The sequence below is a fragment of the Chroicocephalus ridibundus genome, chromosome 4 (assembly GCF_963924245.1).
Source record: "Chroicocephalus ridibundus chromosome 4, bChrRid1.1, whole genome shotgun sequence".
Lineage (NCBI taxonomy): Eukaryota > Metazoa > Chordata > Aves > Charadriiformes > Laridae > Chroicocephalus > Chroicocephalus ridibundus.
Window position 1 is genome coordinate 7,680,567 of NC_086287.1, and position 20,044 is coordinate 7,700,610.

At 36.6% G+C, this 20,044-nt stretch overlaps 1 protein-coding gene across 7 annotated transcripts in view; it reads left to right on the forward strand.

Moving 5' to 3' along the window:
• Positions 1-20,044, forward strand: part of METTL15 (methyltransferase 15, mitochondrial 12S rRNA N4-cytidine) — a 112,443-nt gene that overhangs the window by 35,301 nt on the left and 57,098 nt on the right. For all 7 annotated transcript variants that reach the window (XM_063332374.1, XM_063332370.1, XM_063332371.1 and 4 more), the window contains one exon: positions 6,466-6,602. In XM_063332374.1, coding sequence (XP_063188444.1) covers positions 6,466-6,602 — 137 coding nt within the window. The remainder of the gene's footprint in view (positions 1-6,465; positions 6,603-20,044) is intronic.

A 20,044-nucleotide genomic window follows, 5' to 3' on the forward strand; every position in this document is an offset into this window, starting at 1 on the left:
TATTGTGTATTGGAGTATAGGTATTGTTGATTGTGATAGTTGTAATTGAAGTATTGAGTATACAAATAAATGAGGAAAGATGAACTCTTTGTATCTCTATAGCTAATCTTAAAGCTAGTTGTAAAATGAAGGCTATAAAGTTTTTGTTTGTTGCTGTCTGTATGTCATGAAAAGAGCCAAATGGTTTCTAAAAACGTACAGTCACAAACTGATTATAAAATTCCCGAGTGGAACTCTGATGGGGCTATCATAACTTAACAATGGAACGGTGAGTCACTGCAGGAGGAATTCATGTAATAATCTTTTCTGGTATTTATAGGACCAGGAGGATAAAATGTCATTTAATTTTATTTGATTAAAAACTACGAGGCAAGAGAGAAAGAGGAAGAAAAAAGGAAGCATCTTTCCTTTATTTCAGGCATGAAAGATGAATGGATTATATAAAAAGCATATTATGAAGCAATATAATACAGTGATTAATGTCAAATTTGATCACTGCTCCAAAACAGTTGTGTTAATAATAAAATTATTTTATTTGATTACTTAAGATTATTTTTTCTTTAAGTTCCAGATGCAAAATGTTGCATTTGAGTGGAACAGATAGATTATGAGGCATCTGTATGAGTTCTTACTTGCCTAGTTTAGGCATATGTATCTCTGCAGTTCAAAGATATCCGCGGAAGGTCTTTATCTACCTTAAAAACTTATGCCAAAATATACTTAATGTAGCCTTAATTAGGTTCGTTAGGATGCCAAAAATGCTTTAGTGTATTCCATTAGTGCTGGTATCCAGCACTGTGTATTTAGTCCTGCAGTCACTTCTGCTTGAATCAGACCTGTGTCATCTCTTACATAGTGCTCCGAATTGAAAGATCATAGAATCATAGAATCCTTTAGGTTGGAAAAGACCCTTGGGATCATCGAGTCCAACCATCATCTCCACTCTACAAAGTTCTCCCTTATACCATATCCCCCAACACTACATCTAAATGACTCTTAAACACGTCCAGGGATGGTGACTCCACCACCTCCCTGGGCAGCCTATTCCAGTGCCTAACCACTCTTTCTGTGAAGAATTTTTTCCTAATGTCCAGCCTAAACCTACTCTGTTGCAGCTTGAAGCCATTTTCTCTTGTTCTATCGCTAATTACCTGTGAGAAGAGACCAGCACCAACCTCTCCACAATGTCCTTTCAAGTAGTTGTAGAGAGCGATGAGGTCTCCCCTCAGCTTCCTTTTCCTCAAACTAAACAGTCCCAGCTCCTTCAATCACTCCTCATAAGATTTATTCTGCAGGCCCGTCACCAGCTTCGTTGCCCTCCTCTGCACTCGCTCCAGCACCTCGATATCTCTCTCATATTGAGGTGCCCAGAGCTGGACACAGTTCTCAAGGTGTGGCCTCACCAGTGTTGAGTAGAGGGGGACAGTCACCTCCCTCCTTCTGCTGGTCACACTATTTCTAATACAAGCCAGGATGCCATTGGCCCTCTTGGCCACCTGGGCACACTGCTGGCTCATGTTCAGCTGCTTGTCAATTAGAACCCCCAGGTCCTTTTCTGCCAGGCAGCTCTCCAGCCACACTTGCCCAAGCCTGTAGCGATGCATGGGGTTGTTGTGGCCCAAGTGCAGACCCTGGCACTTGGCCTTGTTGAAGCTCATACCGTTAGCATTGGCCCATTGGTCCAATCTATCCAAGTCTCTCTGTAGAGCCTCCCTATCCTCATGTAGATCAACACTCCCGCTTAGCTTCGTGTCATCTGCAAACTTGCTGATGCTACACTCTATGTCCTTATCAAGGTCATCAATAAAGATGTTAAACAGAAATGGTCCCAACACCAAGCCCTGAGGGACATCGCTTGTGACTGGCCACCAGCTGGATTTAACTCCATTGACCACCACTCTTTGGGAGTGCCCATCCAGCCAGTGCTTGATCTATCGTGTTACAGTTGTCTACTGCTGCTTTGAGGTTTGGTTGGTTTGTGTTGGTTCTTTCAGAAAGGGCTGTATAATTTGGTGACCATGTGGTTATTCATAGTGAACACTTGCATGAATTCTCAACTAAAGCTTTTAGATGCTGTCATAATATTGAGAGCTTGTCACTATGTCATGGTACAATGATCCTCATCCTTTCTCTTCTTCTCTCCTTTGCACTACTCATATTAATTTTTGGTTTACTTCTGTACGGTTCATGAATATTCAGCATGTATAAAGCTTAAAGTTTATCAAATTTAAAGTTACTGAAAAGAGAGGCAGATGTGTGTGAGGAAAGGTGAGACTGTTAAGCAGCATAATAAATATAAGTATTCTTGAATAAGCCATGAGATATTCAAAAATTCATTTGGAAAGAAAACACCCAGTATATATACTTGTTTATATATATATTTGCTTAAATAGCAAAATTGTCTGGATATATTCTTGGCCAAAAACGTCCCTAACTCATCTTTTCATTTTCTGCTGTTCAAATGTGATGAAACAAAGGATCTTCTCCATAGTACAGAAGTGTTGGTGAAAGGCAGGCACAAAGGATCAAATCTTTGTAATACTTCTAGAGATCACCAAAGAAGAAATCAGATATTTAGAAAACAAACAGATGTGCAAAAAGAAGCAAACTGCTAAACGTATTGGTGAGGAAAGACTATTTTCTGGAACTTCACATCATTAGTGAGTTTAAGTGGAATAAAATTATTATTACAAACTTTTTTGTTTTAAAGAAGATATAAGTAACTTCTTCTAGCACTCACTGTACCTGTCTTGATCCTTTCTGACGCATTGTAGGCTCGTTTCAGGAAAAGCAATGTTGAGGTTTTCAAAAATTTTAGTGCTAGATTTCTAGCTATGATATCAAATAAGAGCATTTCTTCTTTTTTTTAAACAAAATAAAACAACCAAACCCACCCCAGAAGATGTTACTTCTGTTGATTAAACATATTTTCCCAAGAGGAATTATGATGTGATTTCGATTGGTTTTGATTGTTTCGTATTGCTGCAGAATAAGTGCTAACCCTAAACGACACTTGAGACTCTTGTGACTAAGTTTTTTGAGTGCATTTCTGAGTGGGTTAATCCTATGCAAGAAATAAAAAGGTGGTTTTAATTTTCTGTTGTTCCTTCACATTTTTCTAAAGGGATTTTTCTATGGAAATAGAAGATAAAAGTGAAGGGTCTGTTTCTTGCTTATGTACATTAGTTCTGGTAAGGATTAAATGGAAATAACTTGAGGGAACTCAAAGAACATCAGATATTTCTTGGAAATTTTAAGAGTAATTTAAGAGGATTTGTATATTTTCTAGATTTCATGTTATTTATTGCAATATTCTAAGCAAAATGCAGAGTTAACAATTACACTTTTATATTAATAATTTTCATTTAAGAGAGATAATACAAATTTTGCTAATTAGTTTAATATCCTACTCAATAGCCAGTAGTGGATTTTTACAAGGATAGTATAAGTAACAGTACAGTGCAAAAAACCCATACTGAATGGACCCTCTCTGAATCTGATCAACAGTGATAATGTGAGAGCTTATAGAGAAAATAAATGTTTTCAGTAGCTTGGAATTTTTAAGGTATGCAACCTAGCTAAATTCTTGTGGTTAGTTGCATGTTAAAAAATACCTACACTTTTCTGACTGTTTCAGTTTTCTGCTTATAAATCAGTTTCCGTGAATGTACTTTTGGTTTTGTTATTGCGGAAGATAAATCAGAATGCTTAAATAGATTGTGGGAACGTTTATATAGTATGGATATTATACCCTCTGTAACATAACCTTGTCTTACACATACTGCTTACAAAAAAATAAAATTTTATGTCAGCTCTTTATTTCTTTGTATGAATTTTGCAATTTAATATTGGATAATGAGACAACTATTTTTTCCTGCATGAACTTTGTAAAATATTATAGGAAAGTTCTACTTCTAGAGCATTAGCTCTAGAGCTCTAGCATGCTTCCTAAGAAGCATGATGGTATAACAGAAATTAAATCATGACAACCTAAAGATCTTAAAGGACCGTAATTTTCACTTACTTTTATCCACAGTAGAATTGTATTATTAGTCTCATAAATATTCAGTTTTATTATTATGGGATTTCCATTAAAAAGCCTTTATTTATGTTTTCTAAAAACTGTTTCTGAAAAAATGTTTCGGTCTTTCTTCATTGCCTTTGAATTTCTGTTCTTATCAAAAGGGCTTTTGCGGTTGAATCTTAATTCTATCAAGACATAAGTTAGAAAATTTCCCTTTAAAGGTTGCTTACCTTTGGGGTGGATAATTTTTGTAAATGAGTTTAGTTCACATTAATTTTTTGTTTAATGTGATTGCGCTTGATAAATGGTCTTCAAAAACTGTTTCACATAAAAAAATAATTTGAGAAGTGTAAAAAAAACCAAGAAGGTGTTCATATTGAAGGATATGGAGAATTTGTTCTTCTAGTTTATCTTGCATGGAGTCTGATTTACACACACACACACACACACACTGAGACACACATGCACCCACCCACCCACCCACCCAGTCAACAGAGGTCAGTTAAATCAACTGAGAGGAAAGAGTTGTGGGAATTCAGAGATGCAGAAACTAGAGAAGATGCTGTTCAGTCGCATTTCTACTTGGATTTAAATACACTGTCATAACACAATAAAAATCTGTCTCTTTCTAAACTCCAGTATGTTTTCCCTAGAGTATAGAATTACAGATACTTTCTTAGTAATTCGAAAAGGAACTATTTCCTAAGAGAAATTGCAGTCATACAACCTCTGCATTGCTAAGTGAAGAGTCAGTGATTTCTGTCAACAAAATAGTTCTTGACTTTTTAGGCAGTTAAGTACCTGTGTTGTGAGGCCAAGGGAGGAAGGCGCGTGGGGCAGCTTTTTTACCGATAAAAAAGACTTAAACTGCTGTTTTACCGATAAAAAAGACTTAAACCAGCATTAAGTTCTACCTGACTTTCTTGTGTTTCTTCCATTAGTGGAATCTTATAGCCCAACCTGCCTTGGTTCAAGGTGGTTGTGTCCCAAGTCATCGTTTCTTAGGAAAGTCTCAGGAGCAAAGCCTCCTGCTCAGCCTGCTGCTGGTTAAATGGACTCTGACTACAGAAACCTCTCTAGGATGAGCCTACAGAAACTGCAGAGCTGTCAGGAGAGCAGCGTTCACCTTTTCAGAGTCTTATCTTACCTGTCCTTCTGCTACTTCCTTCCTTTCTCCTGTTGAGACCTGCTGTGCACCAGTTGCTCGGTCTCCCGTCTTTGCAGGCAAACCATTTGCTCCAGATATTCTCCCCCATGATGGGGCTGGAAGTTAACCAGCCTTTTGAAGTCACCTTATCTCTGTGTGAAATTTGATGACCCCATCACTTTTCTCAAGTATGAGATGGAAAGACTTTTTTTTAGTGTGTGTGAAGTTTTTGATGTCAGGAATGTGAAATTTCCATTTGTTTTCAGGAACTTTGAGTTCTGAGAGGCTATAGAAGTGTCAGTAGCCAATTTTACTCAGCTTGTGCTGAGTCTGTACTTATGTACGATTTAGTAAGACTGCATTCAAAGTTTCTTGAATGTGTTGTCATTTTTAGTCCAGAAGACTGAAGGGGATGGCTGTGTCTGCCTGGTATTACTAAAAATCTTCTAGTCTTAGTTTGTGTATCCAAAAAAACAGACATGGTATATGTTCATGGGCAGTAAGTATTCCTCAGAATTAAGGAAATATATATATTGTTAATCAAAAGGTGTAACTCAAGCCCATAAAGTGTGTCACATCAGCAAACGAAATGGGATTGCTGTTAAGGTGGGTATTCCTATGCTATTTTGCATCTAATTAACACATGTAATGATGGTAGAGAAGATACAGCAGGACTGGGCTTCAGCGTATCTTAGTAACCTAAATACATAGTTTTGTCCTTGCACAGTGAACCCGAAATCAATCGTATTGTGTCTTGAAAACTTGCGTTTTCTGTGCTGTTCGGTTAATTATGTGCCTGTGCTGCCATCACACTTTGATCTGTCGTATCAAACTATGAGAGTGTCATTTTTAAAATTGATACAAAATACATCAGTCTTCCTTTTAGACCTATTCTTACACAGCAGATGGTGCTGATTATTTCCTATGTCCTGTATATCTTTGTATCCATCAAATTGAGCAAGTCCAAACAAAGCAGTCAAACACGTGTCTTTGCTCTAAACCCAGAATGTGAAGAAATGGGAAGAGTATGAAGCTGCAGTTAGCTGTACCAAATGATTGTCCTTTTGTTCTGGAAGGATTGGTGGGTGAAGGCCAGAGCCCCTAAAATATTACTCTGACATGATTGCAATTCCGCACAAAATCTGAAAATATTTCCAAAAAGGCATTGTGACTACATTGAATGGTATGTTTTCCTCCAGCGTATAAAAGAGATTAACAAAAGAAACTTTAAATCGACAATTGGTTTATCACTTTCCTATTCTGAGGTAATGGTGTTGTCTTCCTTACTCAACAGCGTTTCCTTGACATGACGTTTGGAGCCGGAGGTCATACTACAGCTCTTCTAGAGAAAGCCAGCGACATTACGATATATGCACTGGACCGGGACCCCACAGCTTATAAAATAGCTCAGCAGCTTTCAGAGTCGTACCCGTAAGTTGTCTTCTCCTGTCTTAAGTATGATCAAGAGGAGGTTGATACTGTGGTATTATATACACAATTTAATAGAGTTTTATAGTTTTAATATGTAGTTTTCACTGGCTTATTGCAGAACAGCGTTATGTGTTGTATGTACCCTGTTAAATAGGAGATCAATTTATTTATGAGTATTTGCATGGAAATTCTTCTGAGTTTTTTGGAGTTAAATGCATATTCTCTACTCTGTTAATTTTGAGTGTGCATCAAGTATCAAATTTTATATTTAAAAATTGATTGAAAAAAGATTCTTGTGCTCTGCCTGCTTTGAGATGATTCTGACAGCAGAGTTCTACAAAAACGTGCACTTTGTGGTAAATATTTCACAAAAAAGGATGGAATAATAGACTTTTAAATTAAATAATGAGGTGATTTAAATACGGTTTGTGACTGTTTTAATTTTTAAAAAACCAAAAACTAATTGTAAATCGGTATTAGGTTTGCTGAATATTTTGCCACTGGCTTCAGAAACTACTAAACAATTTAATAAGCTACTATTTCTGTGTAAAGCTCATGCTTCGACTTTCTTTTTAAATAGAGTGCTGAATTTACTAAATGAACAATTGCTAAATGCAAATTTTTCAGTTAACAAAGTTCTTGTTCCTTTATTCAAGAAACAGCCCAGTCGGAGCATGAGTAGATTCATGCAAAAGTGTGCGATACATAGCGTATGAGCTTTTCAGAAAGTGCTCTTGTTTACATTTGACCAAGAAGTAAAAGTATGTAGATACAAAATCAAATAATATGAAATAATTAATACTTAGAAAGTTTAGGGAAAGTAGGAAGGAGAGGATGATTACTGTCTGGTGGAAAACATTAGAGTAATTATTTCAAAAGCGCTTTTACATGAGAAAAAGCAAACCTTTCCAATAAGGAAAAAAGCGGAAAAGGTGGATAAAGCGGTTGTTCAGTCATGTTTCCCCACGTAAAAAGGAGTTCTGAGGCAGCAGTGCTTTTCAAGCAATGCAGAAGGTATCCCTCACCTTTTCCAAAAGAAAAGGCCAAAAAAACCCAACTGTGCATTCCTTTCTTCAAGTGCCATGCTCACATGTCCAGTGGGAAAAATGCAAGCACTTGACACAAAAGTGTAGCTCAGTTCCTAGTCATCCTACTCTGTAAGACCACTTAAATGTATTTCTCTAAATTTTTGGTTCATTGTGGGCTGAAGTGACAGGCAGAGTATACTTATAAGTTTGTGGAATTTGTCTCTCAACTGTTATTTGTCCAGAGAATGATCTTTTTGACAGAATGGTGTGGAGAATGTTGGCAAGACAAGTCCATTTTATTTTAAACTAAGCCTACAAACTTGTCCCACTGGATGTCATGGGTGTTGTAAAGTCTTCTGTTCCTTGTGTCATAGAAAAAAAAAAACACAAATATGTAGTCCAAATTAAAGCTAATCTTACAGCTAATATGAATTTTCAGAAACATTCACAGAAGAAATGATGAACAGTCCTCTGACTCAATGTGTGTTTATCAGTAAAGTATCCTATGCAGACCTAGGTGTGAAGGAAGTTTATTTTCCAGATAGGTGAAGGGGTTTTACAAGTATTAGATGTTGTTCTGCCAGTGGCTGACATTGTTAGTTCTCTGCTTGCTTATGTTTGTGAAGAGATGAGCTTTAATCAATATAGTATTGCAGTTGATGCAACTTACTATGGCTTTATAAACAAAAGAGGTCTTCTAGGTCCTATTTCTGTTCATAAAATCATATAAACTTGGTTACTTGGACTCCAGATACAGTGTGGTCAACCTTTGCAGATGCAAGTTATCATTAGAATGAAGTGGATTCTTAAATAAAATATTGTTAAGTCATTTAGTGAAAAAGTCTTAATCACTGAAAGATGACTGCATGCCACTTGAATATATACGGTAAGATACAGAGCAGTATTCTTATTTGTTTTGGTGTTTTCCCTTATCTCCTGTCTTTCCTATTGGAAAGAACAGCTGGGTCCTTTTTCAGAAGGTAAATATATCTTTTTTCGTAATAGTTTACGTTGAAAATTAAGGTAACAATGTTCACCTATGGTATATGTGCTCATTATTAATCTACTTTCCCTGGAAAGTCAGTTGCATAACGCATTGTTAAATTAAAAATGGGAAGGAGGAGGTATAAGTATATAGGTTATAAATAACAGGTAAAGTTAGGGTTTACTTACAAACCAATTGTAAGTATAAAGAATTTACTTACGAGATAAGGAGGTTTCGTAAATGGTATTTTTTCTTTCGGTATTTATTAAAAGATGGTTGTTCTAATATTATGGGGTTTTGTTTTCTGCACTATGTTAGAAATAAATCTTTTATCATAATTTTATCAGTTTAATTCAAATCTATGTTGGCATCAAAAGCTCAGGAAATCCATCTAGTTGGCACCTTTTTTCTGGTCAGGTCTACTCTCAGGTAAAATAGTTCCCTCATCTAGTTCACCAAGCAGCCGCAGAAATGGTTGTGCTACCTTAAAAATGGCAATGGCAGCGTGCGGGTGCAAGCTGAGAGAAATGTAGGGCTGTCCCTTCTGTAAGAAGCACAACTGTAGAGGTAACTGGCTGAAGAGCTGCAGCACAGAAGTATAAATTTCTCCATTGTTGTTCTGTTCCAGGGTTGGGGGTTTCTTTCACCTCTTCTGTTTAACACTGCTCTTTTGGGAGAGGTTATTTGACTTCCTGAAGTGCTTCACTTCCTTTGGAGGTGATGGCACAAAGAGGTGAAAAGGCTGTTATGGAACCGTAACCAGTAAAATCTGATTCCCATTATGTCTGACGATGGGAACGCAATGGCGAATCGAGAGTTATACATCAATTGAATCTTCTGTTGCCATTTTGTTCCTACTTAAAACAGAATATTGTACTTGTTTAATTGGGGATGTTAGCAAATTCCAGCATATCAACTACGTGACGGATCTTGAGTCTTGCAGTAGTATTTGCAGTAGTCCATCCTACCATAAAAAAATTCAATTCTAAATATTCAGTGTTAATTGCTATTGCTTATTCTGGCTAGGTACCATTAATAGTCTTATTAAAATCGTGTAGTTCCAACTGTTACTCGCTATGAGGCTTAATTTTTTTAAGCATCCTATATTTTAAGTCACTGAGTTACAAGATTATTAAAGCTCAAGTTGCAGAAATATGCCCAAAGAAATGGTTAGAAGAGGAGATAAGTATGGCTAAATTAGGGGATTTTTCAATATTCAGAACTAATAAATGAACTCCTCCTTGTACTTAGCCGAAAGACAGCTGGAGTAATAAGTCACTGAGTGAGAACGCTGAGGAAAAATAAGTCTCATGTTTGTATTTTAAATGTGTCTCTTTGCTTCTTGATCGTGATTTTGTCAGAACTAAAATCTGAAGAGGGTAGAGTTCCATCTGCAATTCTTGCATTCATTTAGCCTCTCTGTTTATTATTTTTATTTTTTAAAGTATGTAGTGCTGCTTTAATAAGGAGAAAATGGGTCAGGGCCTGTTAGATATTCAGTGTGTGGGTGGGAATCCTTTGACGTGCTTTCTGGGGAAGCCTCTAACTTGGGAATTGCTGCTGAGAATCCAGGAGAACAAGACAAAATTCAGTCAGTAGCAATATATATTACGAGTAAACCCTTTCACGCCCACTGAAAGGGAGAGGTTAGAGAGGTGGCTGAAATCTGGCAATTAACCAATATCATTGCAAGCTTTTAAGTATGAGGAACCTACGCAAAGCCTACACAGAGGAGACAATATGTTCTTTTTAATTCTCTGAGCAGAATAAGAAATTGTGCCCCAAAAGTAGGGATAAATAGTATAAAATTCCTCATACAATTGAACTGCCATTTTATTGTAGTTCTAAAGTAATTTTCAGGCTTTGCTTTCGGGGTTACGCTGTTTACAGAAAAAGTGGAATAGAACCATCAGCTGTGTGTTGTGTGTTCTGGGGAAAAGAGTATATTTTGTTCAGTTCCAGGCAAAACAGAACTTCTTTTTTCAGTTGCAATAAGCTTATTTTAAGCGCTTGTGAATTGTAGCTGAGTGTGTAATATAATGATGCTTTTGTTGCTCTATGTTATTTATATAGGCTGCTATTAACTTTTGACTGTAGTGCACAAGGGAGACAATTAACAGTGTGCAATCAAGGCATATTCATTGTAATGATGCCTTGACTATATATTAATAAGTTAATTAGCTACCTATAGTTTTATTTCTTTCTAAAGAATTCTCCATGTATGTCAACATCTGGCTGCCTCTCAAATGCAGGCAACATCGATAAATGAGTTGCTTTAAATATGAGATGGAAAAATGCAATTGAGAGCACTAAAAAGAACTTTAAATGCCATTATATTAAAATAGTGCTCCTCTGTCATTTATTTTGTTCCCCAAAAGGTTTATTTGGATAACACTAGGAATAAAAATTCTTTCTCTTGTTGGTGAAGTTCCAGCTGTGCAGGTTTCAGAATGACGAGGAACCTTGGCTTGCTTTCATACATACGATCTGATCCTTCAATACATTTAGCTCCTGGTTCAAACTGGGGCCTAATTCAGTGACCCTGACGTACAAACCACATGCATCAGCCTACTTTTAACAGTTCTTTTTCTTCCCTTTTTACTCTTTACATTCTTTTATAACTTGGCCCTTTAGTGCTTCCTTGAAACCTTGCCAGTTTGAGGGTCTGTCATATTTTATGTAGCGTAATTATAGATGTTTCACTACGAACAGCACATCACTGGGAACTGCAATTAAATCTTTTGTGTGTGTGCTTTTTAATTTTCCTTTCTTTGTGGACATAGTGATTGTATTTAAATTCATCGTATGGGCTGCAAAATCTTTACCGTATACAGACTGCAGTCTAATAATTTCAAGTTCAGAAAGTGTTTCTATTACATTACTATTTCTGGGACAGATAAACTCCTTCTCAATGGTCCTTCCAGAACTTGATATAAAGTCAGTTATCACGAACCCTGTGTCCGAAACTGGCCAGTGACATTGGGATGTACCATCGCAAAAATGAAACCAAACGGGTAGAAGAAGCCAGAATTGTGTAATCCCACTTTTTTTTTCTTAAGAGAAGTGCTAGTTTTCCCTTTTCCTGTAAATATTTCCTAAATTCAAGTAAAGGAGGAAAACAGCTTGCCTGATGAGAAAGGAAAATTTCTTGGCAGAGAAAGGAAATGTTTCTTTTTCTCTGGTTGAAGCAACTTGAACTTGTTAGTTCATGTGTCCTCAGTCCTGTACCTTGTAAGCTTTACAAAGACAACATCTCTTTTTCTTGAGGTACACAACACTTAGCAGTAAAGGATGCTGAAAAAGAAAAGTGGGGAACTCTTTATTTTCCTGGCAGTTTTGGTATTAAAAAAAATCAACCCATGAAAAAAGTCTTTACAACCATTCCCATAAAAAGCACATAGTACAATGTTTAGTCTTTTTGTACGTGTTCTTCACAATGTACGTGTGTGTTTCTGTATTTTACGCTCCGCATGAAGTTCTTACATATAATAGATGATGCTAACTAGCAGAACAAAATGTTACTGCATTGTTTTCTTAATTTACTTAACATTCCTGTGGTAACACTCTGAATTGTTGTTGCAGTCATATACTCACAGTTACCAGTAATGCATCTCTGGCAAGGAATCTGAAAGACAAGTTTGTTGTTTTTGTTAGGGGTTTTAGATCGGGGAGCTGCAATGGAGTGACTAACGTGCAGCGCTATCCTAAAGCCAGTTTATTAATATTTTGTTGGGTATTTCTTGGCTAAGTCAAGACATAATGGGAACAAATGCTGGTGCCTCTTCATCAAGACCATATTCTTAATTAGTCTTTTAGCAGAATAATTTATTTGCCTTGAATATAAATAGTTTGTAAAACTTCTAACAATTTATATTTGTCTTTGTATATTAAAAACAATTTCTATGCCTGTACATACACACTGAGCAGCTGCAGGTGCCTGCATGCCTACACCACTGTCCCCAGAGTTACCATCAGCACTTGATATGGATTTTAATTGGGAGACAACTGCAAAAAGATGGGAAAAACAAATTATAGTGTAAAAGTGCATAGTAGAAACCATGTACTTGACAATATAAAAATATGGTTTAATATATTTACTTCTGAAAAAAGTCTGTTAAATGTGATTTTTGTAGCGAGCAAAGGCAATGTGGAGTATATGTGGGCTTTTTATCACGCTGTGCAGCACGGACAGTGAAGTGAAGAGGCAGAGGTTGGTTAATCCTCAGCCCCAGTAGTCCATTTACATGTTGTTGACTCGCTCTGAAAAAAGTTAATTTGTGAAACTCCTATAACTAAGATAGAAAAAAAACAACATTATTTTGATAATTAATAAGCCATTTTAACAATTAAACATAGAGATCAGTAAAGAGCAATGGTTTAAAACAGGATACTAGGAATTACATAGTACCTTCCTGTGAGCATCAAAAGTGTTCTTGATGCTTTCTACGGACAGGGAGTTACTGTCCTTGAGAGTGTGAATGATACGTTTTTGCTTAAGGAATAGAAATGCGTATTGAAGTTGAGCTGGGGAGTGCAGTATTTTCTGTGTAGTATAGTCAGTCTTTTTATTTTTCTCTTCTGTGTTTTATTAATGTTTTTTCATATAGGATAGTTGAAAAACAGAAGTATTAACGAAATTGTTGCCCATGGAAAACAACACAGGGCGCAATCCAGAGAATACTTTACATCTATTCAAACTGTATGTCTGTTCATGTAAGCAGAATGCATCTGTTTGGCTCAAACAGGGCACATTTCATGCGGAAATAGTCATAGATATGTGAACATCTCCTAAGCATCCTCAAAACATAGCATCATTTAAGACCAGTTAGGCAAACAGAACCTCCATACAAAACGAGATGCAAGAGAAATGATGCACAAATCCAAGTGTTTCTTTAAAACAACATGCAGCTCAGTATTACAATTAAGTTTGGGAAGATGTAGCTAGGAGAAAGCCAATGAAGATGGTAACATAAAAAGATGACAAATCTGAATACAGTGGTTGAGCCGACAACCAGTCTTAAGGTGTCAACCTGAAGCTTGAGAAAATTGAATGAGTTGGATTCAACAGTTTGCCTAAATATCTTAAGATGTCCCCCCTACAATTTCAGTAGTGTCTGTGTGTCACTCAGTTGAAAGTGTATTTATCCACTGTCTTTAAGATATAAAAGTTATGGTTTACTTTTTTGGGGGTTTTTTTTTTGGGCGGGTGAGGGGTAGCCTAGAGGAAAGCACGTTTGTGAGTTAACTGAAGTAAGGGAAACTTGTTTCTAGAATAAGCAAGTTGTCCAGCAGGCTGTACTAAGCGTACCTTTGATGCAGGGCTGTTTCACTGTGGCTCTTTGGTGAGATTCAGCTTCCAGCATTTTTATTCTTTTCCTCAGAGGTAGATGTGAAAAAGCTCATATGCCACACCTTACAGAGTGGGCAAGTGTGAGTTGCCACCGCATCCATATATATGGGAAAGGCTGAACGGGGTCCTAAACTGAGAACTTTTCCCAGTGCCAACACTGCCCATGCAGTGGATCTTAAAACTGGTATTTAGTTCCAGTGGTGGGAGTTGTTAACTATTGTACGCGTGGGAAGCCAGAAAACAGCTCCTACTTACATTACAGTCAGTAAGGGCAGGAAAGATTGCACTTCATGTAGACTGAAGCAAGTTAATACGTATGTTTGGAAGGCTGGAGCAGATCTTATGCTCAAGGTATAGGCTGTTAAGGATTGATGAATGTGGTATCAGCATCTAGTATCTCTGCATCACAGACTTCTTTTAGCACTGTATCATATCAGAATTTGAATACTGAATGACAAGAAAAGCTTTCTCTCTGCTGAATTTAAACCCATAAATTTATCAAAATCACTTCAGAGCTCTAATTTTTTGCGCCTCAGTTGCAACCAAATACTGCCCTGACCTGACTCTTACTTAACTTGCAAGATGTGTCTAGCTCATGCCTTGAGGTGGGATGGCTACAGGCCATTTCCAACATTAGTAGCTGAGTTTAAATTTCATATACTGGTTACATAAAAGACAAGTCCTTATTTGCACTGTTTACATCTTAAAGGAGTAAGGCGTCTTTTAAGAACATAGCTGTGCCCAAATACTGCCTTTGTATATACAATGGCACGAGTTTCAAGGCATGTGGTTATGCTGACATTCCCACTAAAGCTTTTATTTAGCAATAAAACCATTTGGAGAATGATTAAATACTAATCAGTCTATCAAGACTCGTTCTAGTTACAACATTCTAGTAATCTTTTTAATGCTATATATATTTATTTCTTTTATTTTGGCAAAATCATATGATATTTATATTAATGATTAAAATTATTTTCAATGTCAAGTCATAAGTTTGGGGGTTTGCCTTTATTTTCGTACATAAAATCTCACGTGCCAGTGCAAGATTTAATGTAATTTCCAGTCAGATGAGTCGGGACAGCTCTCTTATATGTTACTGCTTCAGGAAAACAAATTCCTGGCATTTTGATCTGAGTAGTCTTGAGAAAAGCTGCATCGTCATATTATTTTAGTAGGTAAATCTTGGAAGAGGTGTTGGCCGATCTGAAGCTTTGAAGGAAGGTTTGCAAGCATTAGGTCTAAAATGATGAACTCTCTTATTTCCATGTTTTTTCTGTTACCATTATTGAGTCATTTTACATTTCAATATTAAGTGAAAATTAGAGTTTTGTGAATAATTGATATTTATCAATGTGGATGGTAGTCTTGGTTTAGTCAATTTCTCCCACGTTATCAGAATCATTCCCATTGGAAGGGATCTTAGGATGTCATCTAGTCCAGCTTCATGCCTCAGGCAGGTTCAGTAGGAACAATTTTAGACTGTAGATTGTCACCTGATGTGAGTGGGTGGTCTGGATTTTTTTTGAAAGCACGGAAGGATTCTGAAATACATTCACTTTCGGATCTTACTGTGCTATAGCGTAGCATTAAATGGTAAATTTGTGCAGCACCATTCTCTAGCAGGCAGTTACGAGCACCCTAAGGTGGCCCTTGAAGTCATATTATTTACAGAGTTTTTATTGAAATTGAGAGACGTGCATCATACTGTCATCTCCTTCAAAGTTCCTGCCGAGTGGAACCTCATCCGAAGCGTATAGGAAGTGATTCTGCTTCTGTGAGTTACTCCTGCTTCCCTTTATTCCTTTTCCTACTCTCTGTTCTCAATATTGCTAGGTCAGGACAGTCAATATGATCATCTACACATGTATCTGAATCATCTTAGACATCTTTAGATGACAAAGGTATAGGCCATGCAGCCTAATTACTTTTCAGTCTGAGAAACTACAGCTTTTAGACCACAGAGAGTGATCAAGAAACATTCTGCTGAATGTTGGTTTTCCTCCATCGCAGGTTTTCATTAGTGTTTCTAGGAATACTATAAAATACTAACTGTTCTTACAGAATGGGAGGACCTTTATTTCTTAAGTTGAGGAAGAGGGATAAGAAGCTTCTGAAATAACTTGAAACCAACAAACAAAAAACCCCTCTAGATGTTGGTTAAGGACGTGGAGCTGGAAGTGCGTGATTTTAATTTCTTTTCAGTATGAATGTCCGGATCTTTAATTTATTTTTAAGGACATTTTGTATACCTGCTAGCTCAACTTCATATGGAATACAGTGCCAAGTGTTACTTTAACTGGCAGTAGTTTCAGATATGTCCATTATATTGTTTTTTTAATTCATCTGTATCAGTGTGCTATAAAAGTGCTCAGAACATCTTTAAAGTTTAATGTTATAGCTCTTACATGCAGAGTGTTTCTGAGGACAGTTCTGTGAAGCTTAATTTGGGCTGCAGGTTTTTTCTAAAAGGAACAGATGTCTTTATTTTTAAACATAAATAATTATGATGCTGAAATAATCTTTGAACTGAGAAGATCTATAAAGCTGACATTGACTTTTCTTTTCAGCCAGTTTTCCATCCTCTTGGTTTTGATGAGGAAGTTTCTTATAGGTGTTTCGATGACTTAAGTACTTTTAATTTCGTAATCATTTCATTATTGAAATACACATCAAACATTTTGTGAGTGTTGAACTTAAATTCAAATTAAAAACATTTAAAAACATATTTGTCAAAAATATATATTTAGAAATATATTTTGTAACATTTAAGGCCTTTTTTTTTTTTTGTAGGTGAACAGTTGACTTCCAGGTATATTTTCACTAGAGTAACAAACCAATTGGGTGTTCGTAAAAATAATTAGCATTTTGTAAAGGAAACTGATAGTACTCCTTTCAATATTTTTTTTAAAATTTTTTTCATAACAGTAAAACTCGAGATTCTGCTTTTTTCAATGACAGGGCGGAAGAGAAGAGAAAGTAGGTTCTAATCTGGAGGTTTTTGCACCTGGTAGCTAGGTCTTTTTGTCCTATTGAGATGGCATCTTCGTATTTCTCAGCAACAGTTAGTATTTTAGCTTGCTATTTGTCAAGAGCTGTATATGGAGCTTATTTTTGTTCACATTTACAATAGGAAGCATTGAGGCACTCCGCACAAAACAAGAGGACAAAAACTGTATTGAAATACTTCTCCTTGTATCAGACAATAAAGGCAAGAGTGTATTTCATCAGTATCCAGATCATAATTTTTTAGAGTAGAAGATTCCAGCATTTTCATATGAAGGTGGAGATGATAGAAATGTATGGACAAAAAGGAGCTTGTCACTTAGTACAAGAAGGTCAAGACGGATTAGAAATTAAGCTAAACATGTTTACTAAGTAACTAAAACAAAAAAAAAAACCACTCATAGTCTCTGATTCAAAATTTCATTTCTTTAAATTTGATAAAAAGGAAAACAGGTAACTAAATTAAAATATTTGTGAACACGTTTTTGTATCAATATTGAGCTTCATACTTATCTAAGTATGAAATACAGATTTATAGAGAAGTTATTTGGAGTTCAGATTATTTTTCTGATTGAGTCATTGTATTTCAAATACTATTATTCTTATCTTAGATACATTAGGATTATGCATATAAGTGACAGACCATAAAAATGAATTACTTTGAGTTTGACTACGTAATTCTATTTTTTTCTTGTCATAATAATAAACATCATTTGCATTTTAATTTAATTTTGGCCTTTGTGACTCAGCTGTGCCAAGTGTTGTGCAGAATATTCAAAGGCCTGAAAGTAAAATCAGATAGTTAATTGCTGGCTTTGTATTTGGATGCCTGAAAAATACAGCAACTTAGCTTGATCAAGCAGCCAAGATTTGAATAGGGGGATTTCAGAGCATTTCTGTGGAAAACCTCGGTGGGGAAAACCTTGGAGTGGAAGTTACCTGTGGCCTTTCACTTGAACGGTGCAAGTGTTTGAGACCAATATTGAGTAGTAAGTGGCACTAACTCTTGAAGCACACAGATTTCTAAGAAATAGTGCAAATGTCATGTCTCGACAGCAGAAACAATCTGTAGTATTGGTATTGTTTACCAATCGGTTTTACGTTGATCAAGAGAAGTTAGAAGCTGATGAAACTTAGATTTTTAATTATGAGTCAGGAGAACAGAACCAAATTCTTTCTGATAATGGTACCCAGTTTGGACGTTCTTCTTCAAGGTGATCTGCGCCACCTGCTAGGCTGGGAAGGGAAAAAGGAGGGTAAGAAGCACTCCCTTCCCCCAAACCCTTGCATCTTTATCTCTGGGAAAGCACCATTATTTTTTATTGCAATGATTACATGGAGACCTGAAAATCTGCACTTTTGTACCTCGAAAGAAACTAGGAACCAATTCTTGTGAAACTGGGAGAGCAGCTGTTAAAAAGCCAACTTTTCTGTTACCAGGGAAGGCTTAATCCATTTCTGCATTGTCTCTTCCCTCCTGTTCCAAAGACCTGCTGCATGTTGTCATATTTTCCATCAGTTTAAGGTTCATCTTCCTTCATCTCATTCATGACTGCTAGCTGTTCCTAATGAACAGAGTGATTTGCTGCGAAAGACAAGGCAAAAATCTCATCCAGTTGACTGAACATCAGAATGAGTTTTGATTCCTTGCAATGCCATCTAGGTTAAGGTGGAGTGACGTGTGACCGACGAAGTGTGGAGCAGAAGAGCTCGCTTACCTGAATTCAACCCTTCCCACAGTCTGCCTTTGTCAAAAGCAGTGGATGTTAGCACTTGGTGAGGCCGATATGAAGATATGACCTTCTGGCATTTAGTAATATTTAATCCAAGAACTAAAAATATATGAAATCAGGCTAGTACCTTTTCATCTTCTAAAAAAAAATATAAATTCTCTGTCATGACAGAATTGAATGTGAAGTTTGTTAGTTTTCCAGCTAGCTAGCAGGACGAAAATGTGTGCCCATTCTGAATAATCAGTGCTGTCTCTTTGTGAGACTTTATGCTGCAGGAAAGCTCATTTCACCTAGAGGGAATTTGGGGAGCATCGTGGATGCTGGCTCCAAGAGTAGAACTTCTTAGTTGAAGCTAGCAAAAAAAGTTGTATATAACATGAAATTTTCTTCTTATGCAGAGAGTTATTGTTTCCAATATGAATCTACTATATGTCTCAAAACCCGAGGTTAAGGAAAGACTGAGTATGAAGGTTAATGATAGCGTGGTTTTCTTTATCATGGTAATGAGGGAAACCCCACAAATAGGATTACTTTTACAATATGTTTAACGTAGGATTTTTGTATTTTGGTTTATGATCTGTGTAAGATGAATGATCTTTTTTCTGAATGTTTAGAAAGCACACTGTGCCATGGAAAAAATTGGGATTTCTGAAAATAAAACGCATAACTAAAATATTTTTCTCTTTTGCCTTCAAAATAACCTTTTAATCGACATTCAAATAGAAACTGAAAGATGGGAGATTTAGATTGGATATTAGGAAGAAATTCTTTCCTGTGAGGGTGGTGAGGCACTGGCCCAGGTTGCCCAGGGAAGTTGTGGATGCCCCGTCCCTGGAGGTGTCCAAGGCCAGGCTGGATGGGGCTTGGAGCAGCCTGGTCTGGTGGGAGGTGTCCCTGCCCAGGGCAGGGGGGTTGGAACTACATGATCTTTAAGGTCCCTCCCAACCTGAACTATTCTATGATTCTACGATTAACTAAAATGGCTGGTAATAATGAGAAATTATATGACCAATCATAAAACTGTTGAACAGTCTTTTGCTTTTTTAAATATTTCTTTACAGTTCAAAGTAGATGAGACCTCTCACATCATTCTTGTGATAGAGAATTTCCATATTGCTGTTCCCGGGTATTTGGAATACTACAGGTTTGTGGGCAATTTAGCAGAATACGCAGCAGTTATGGAAGATGCTGGTATTGGTCTCATCTGTTCCTTTTTTTTTTTTTTTGCATGGTCCTGTACCTGATGGACAGGGTATCAAAGCTTTGTCCAAAGGAGAAACCTTGAATTCTGTTTCTTTTGATATTTTGCAGATAACAAATAGACTGAAAAAGAAGCTGGT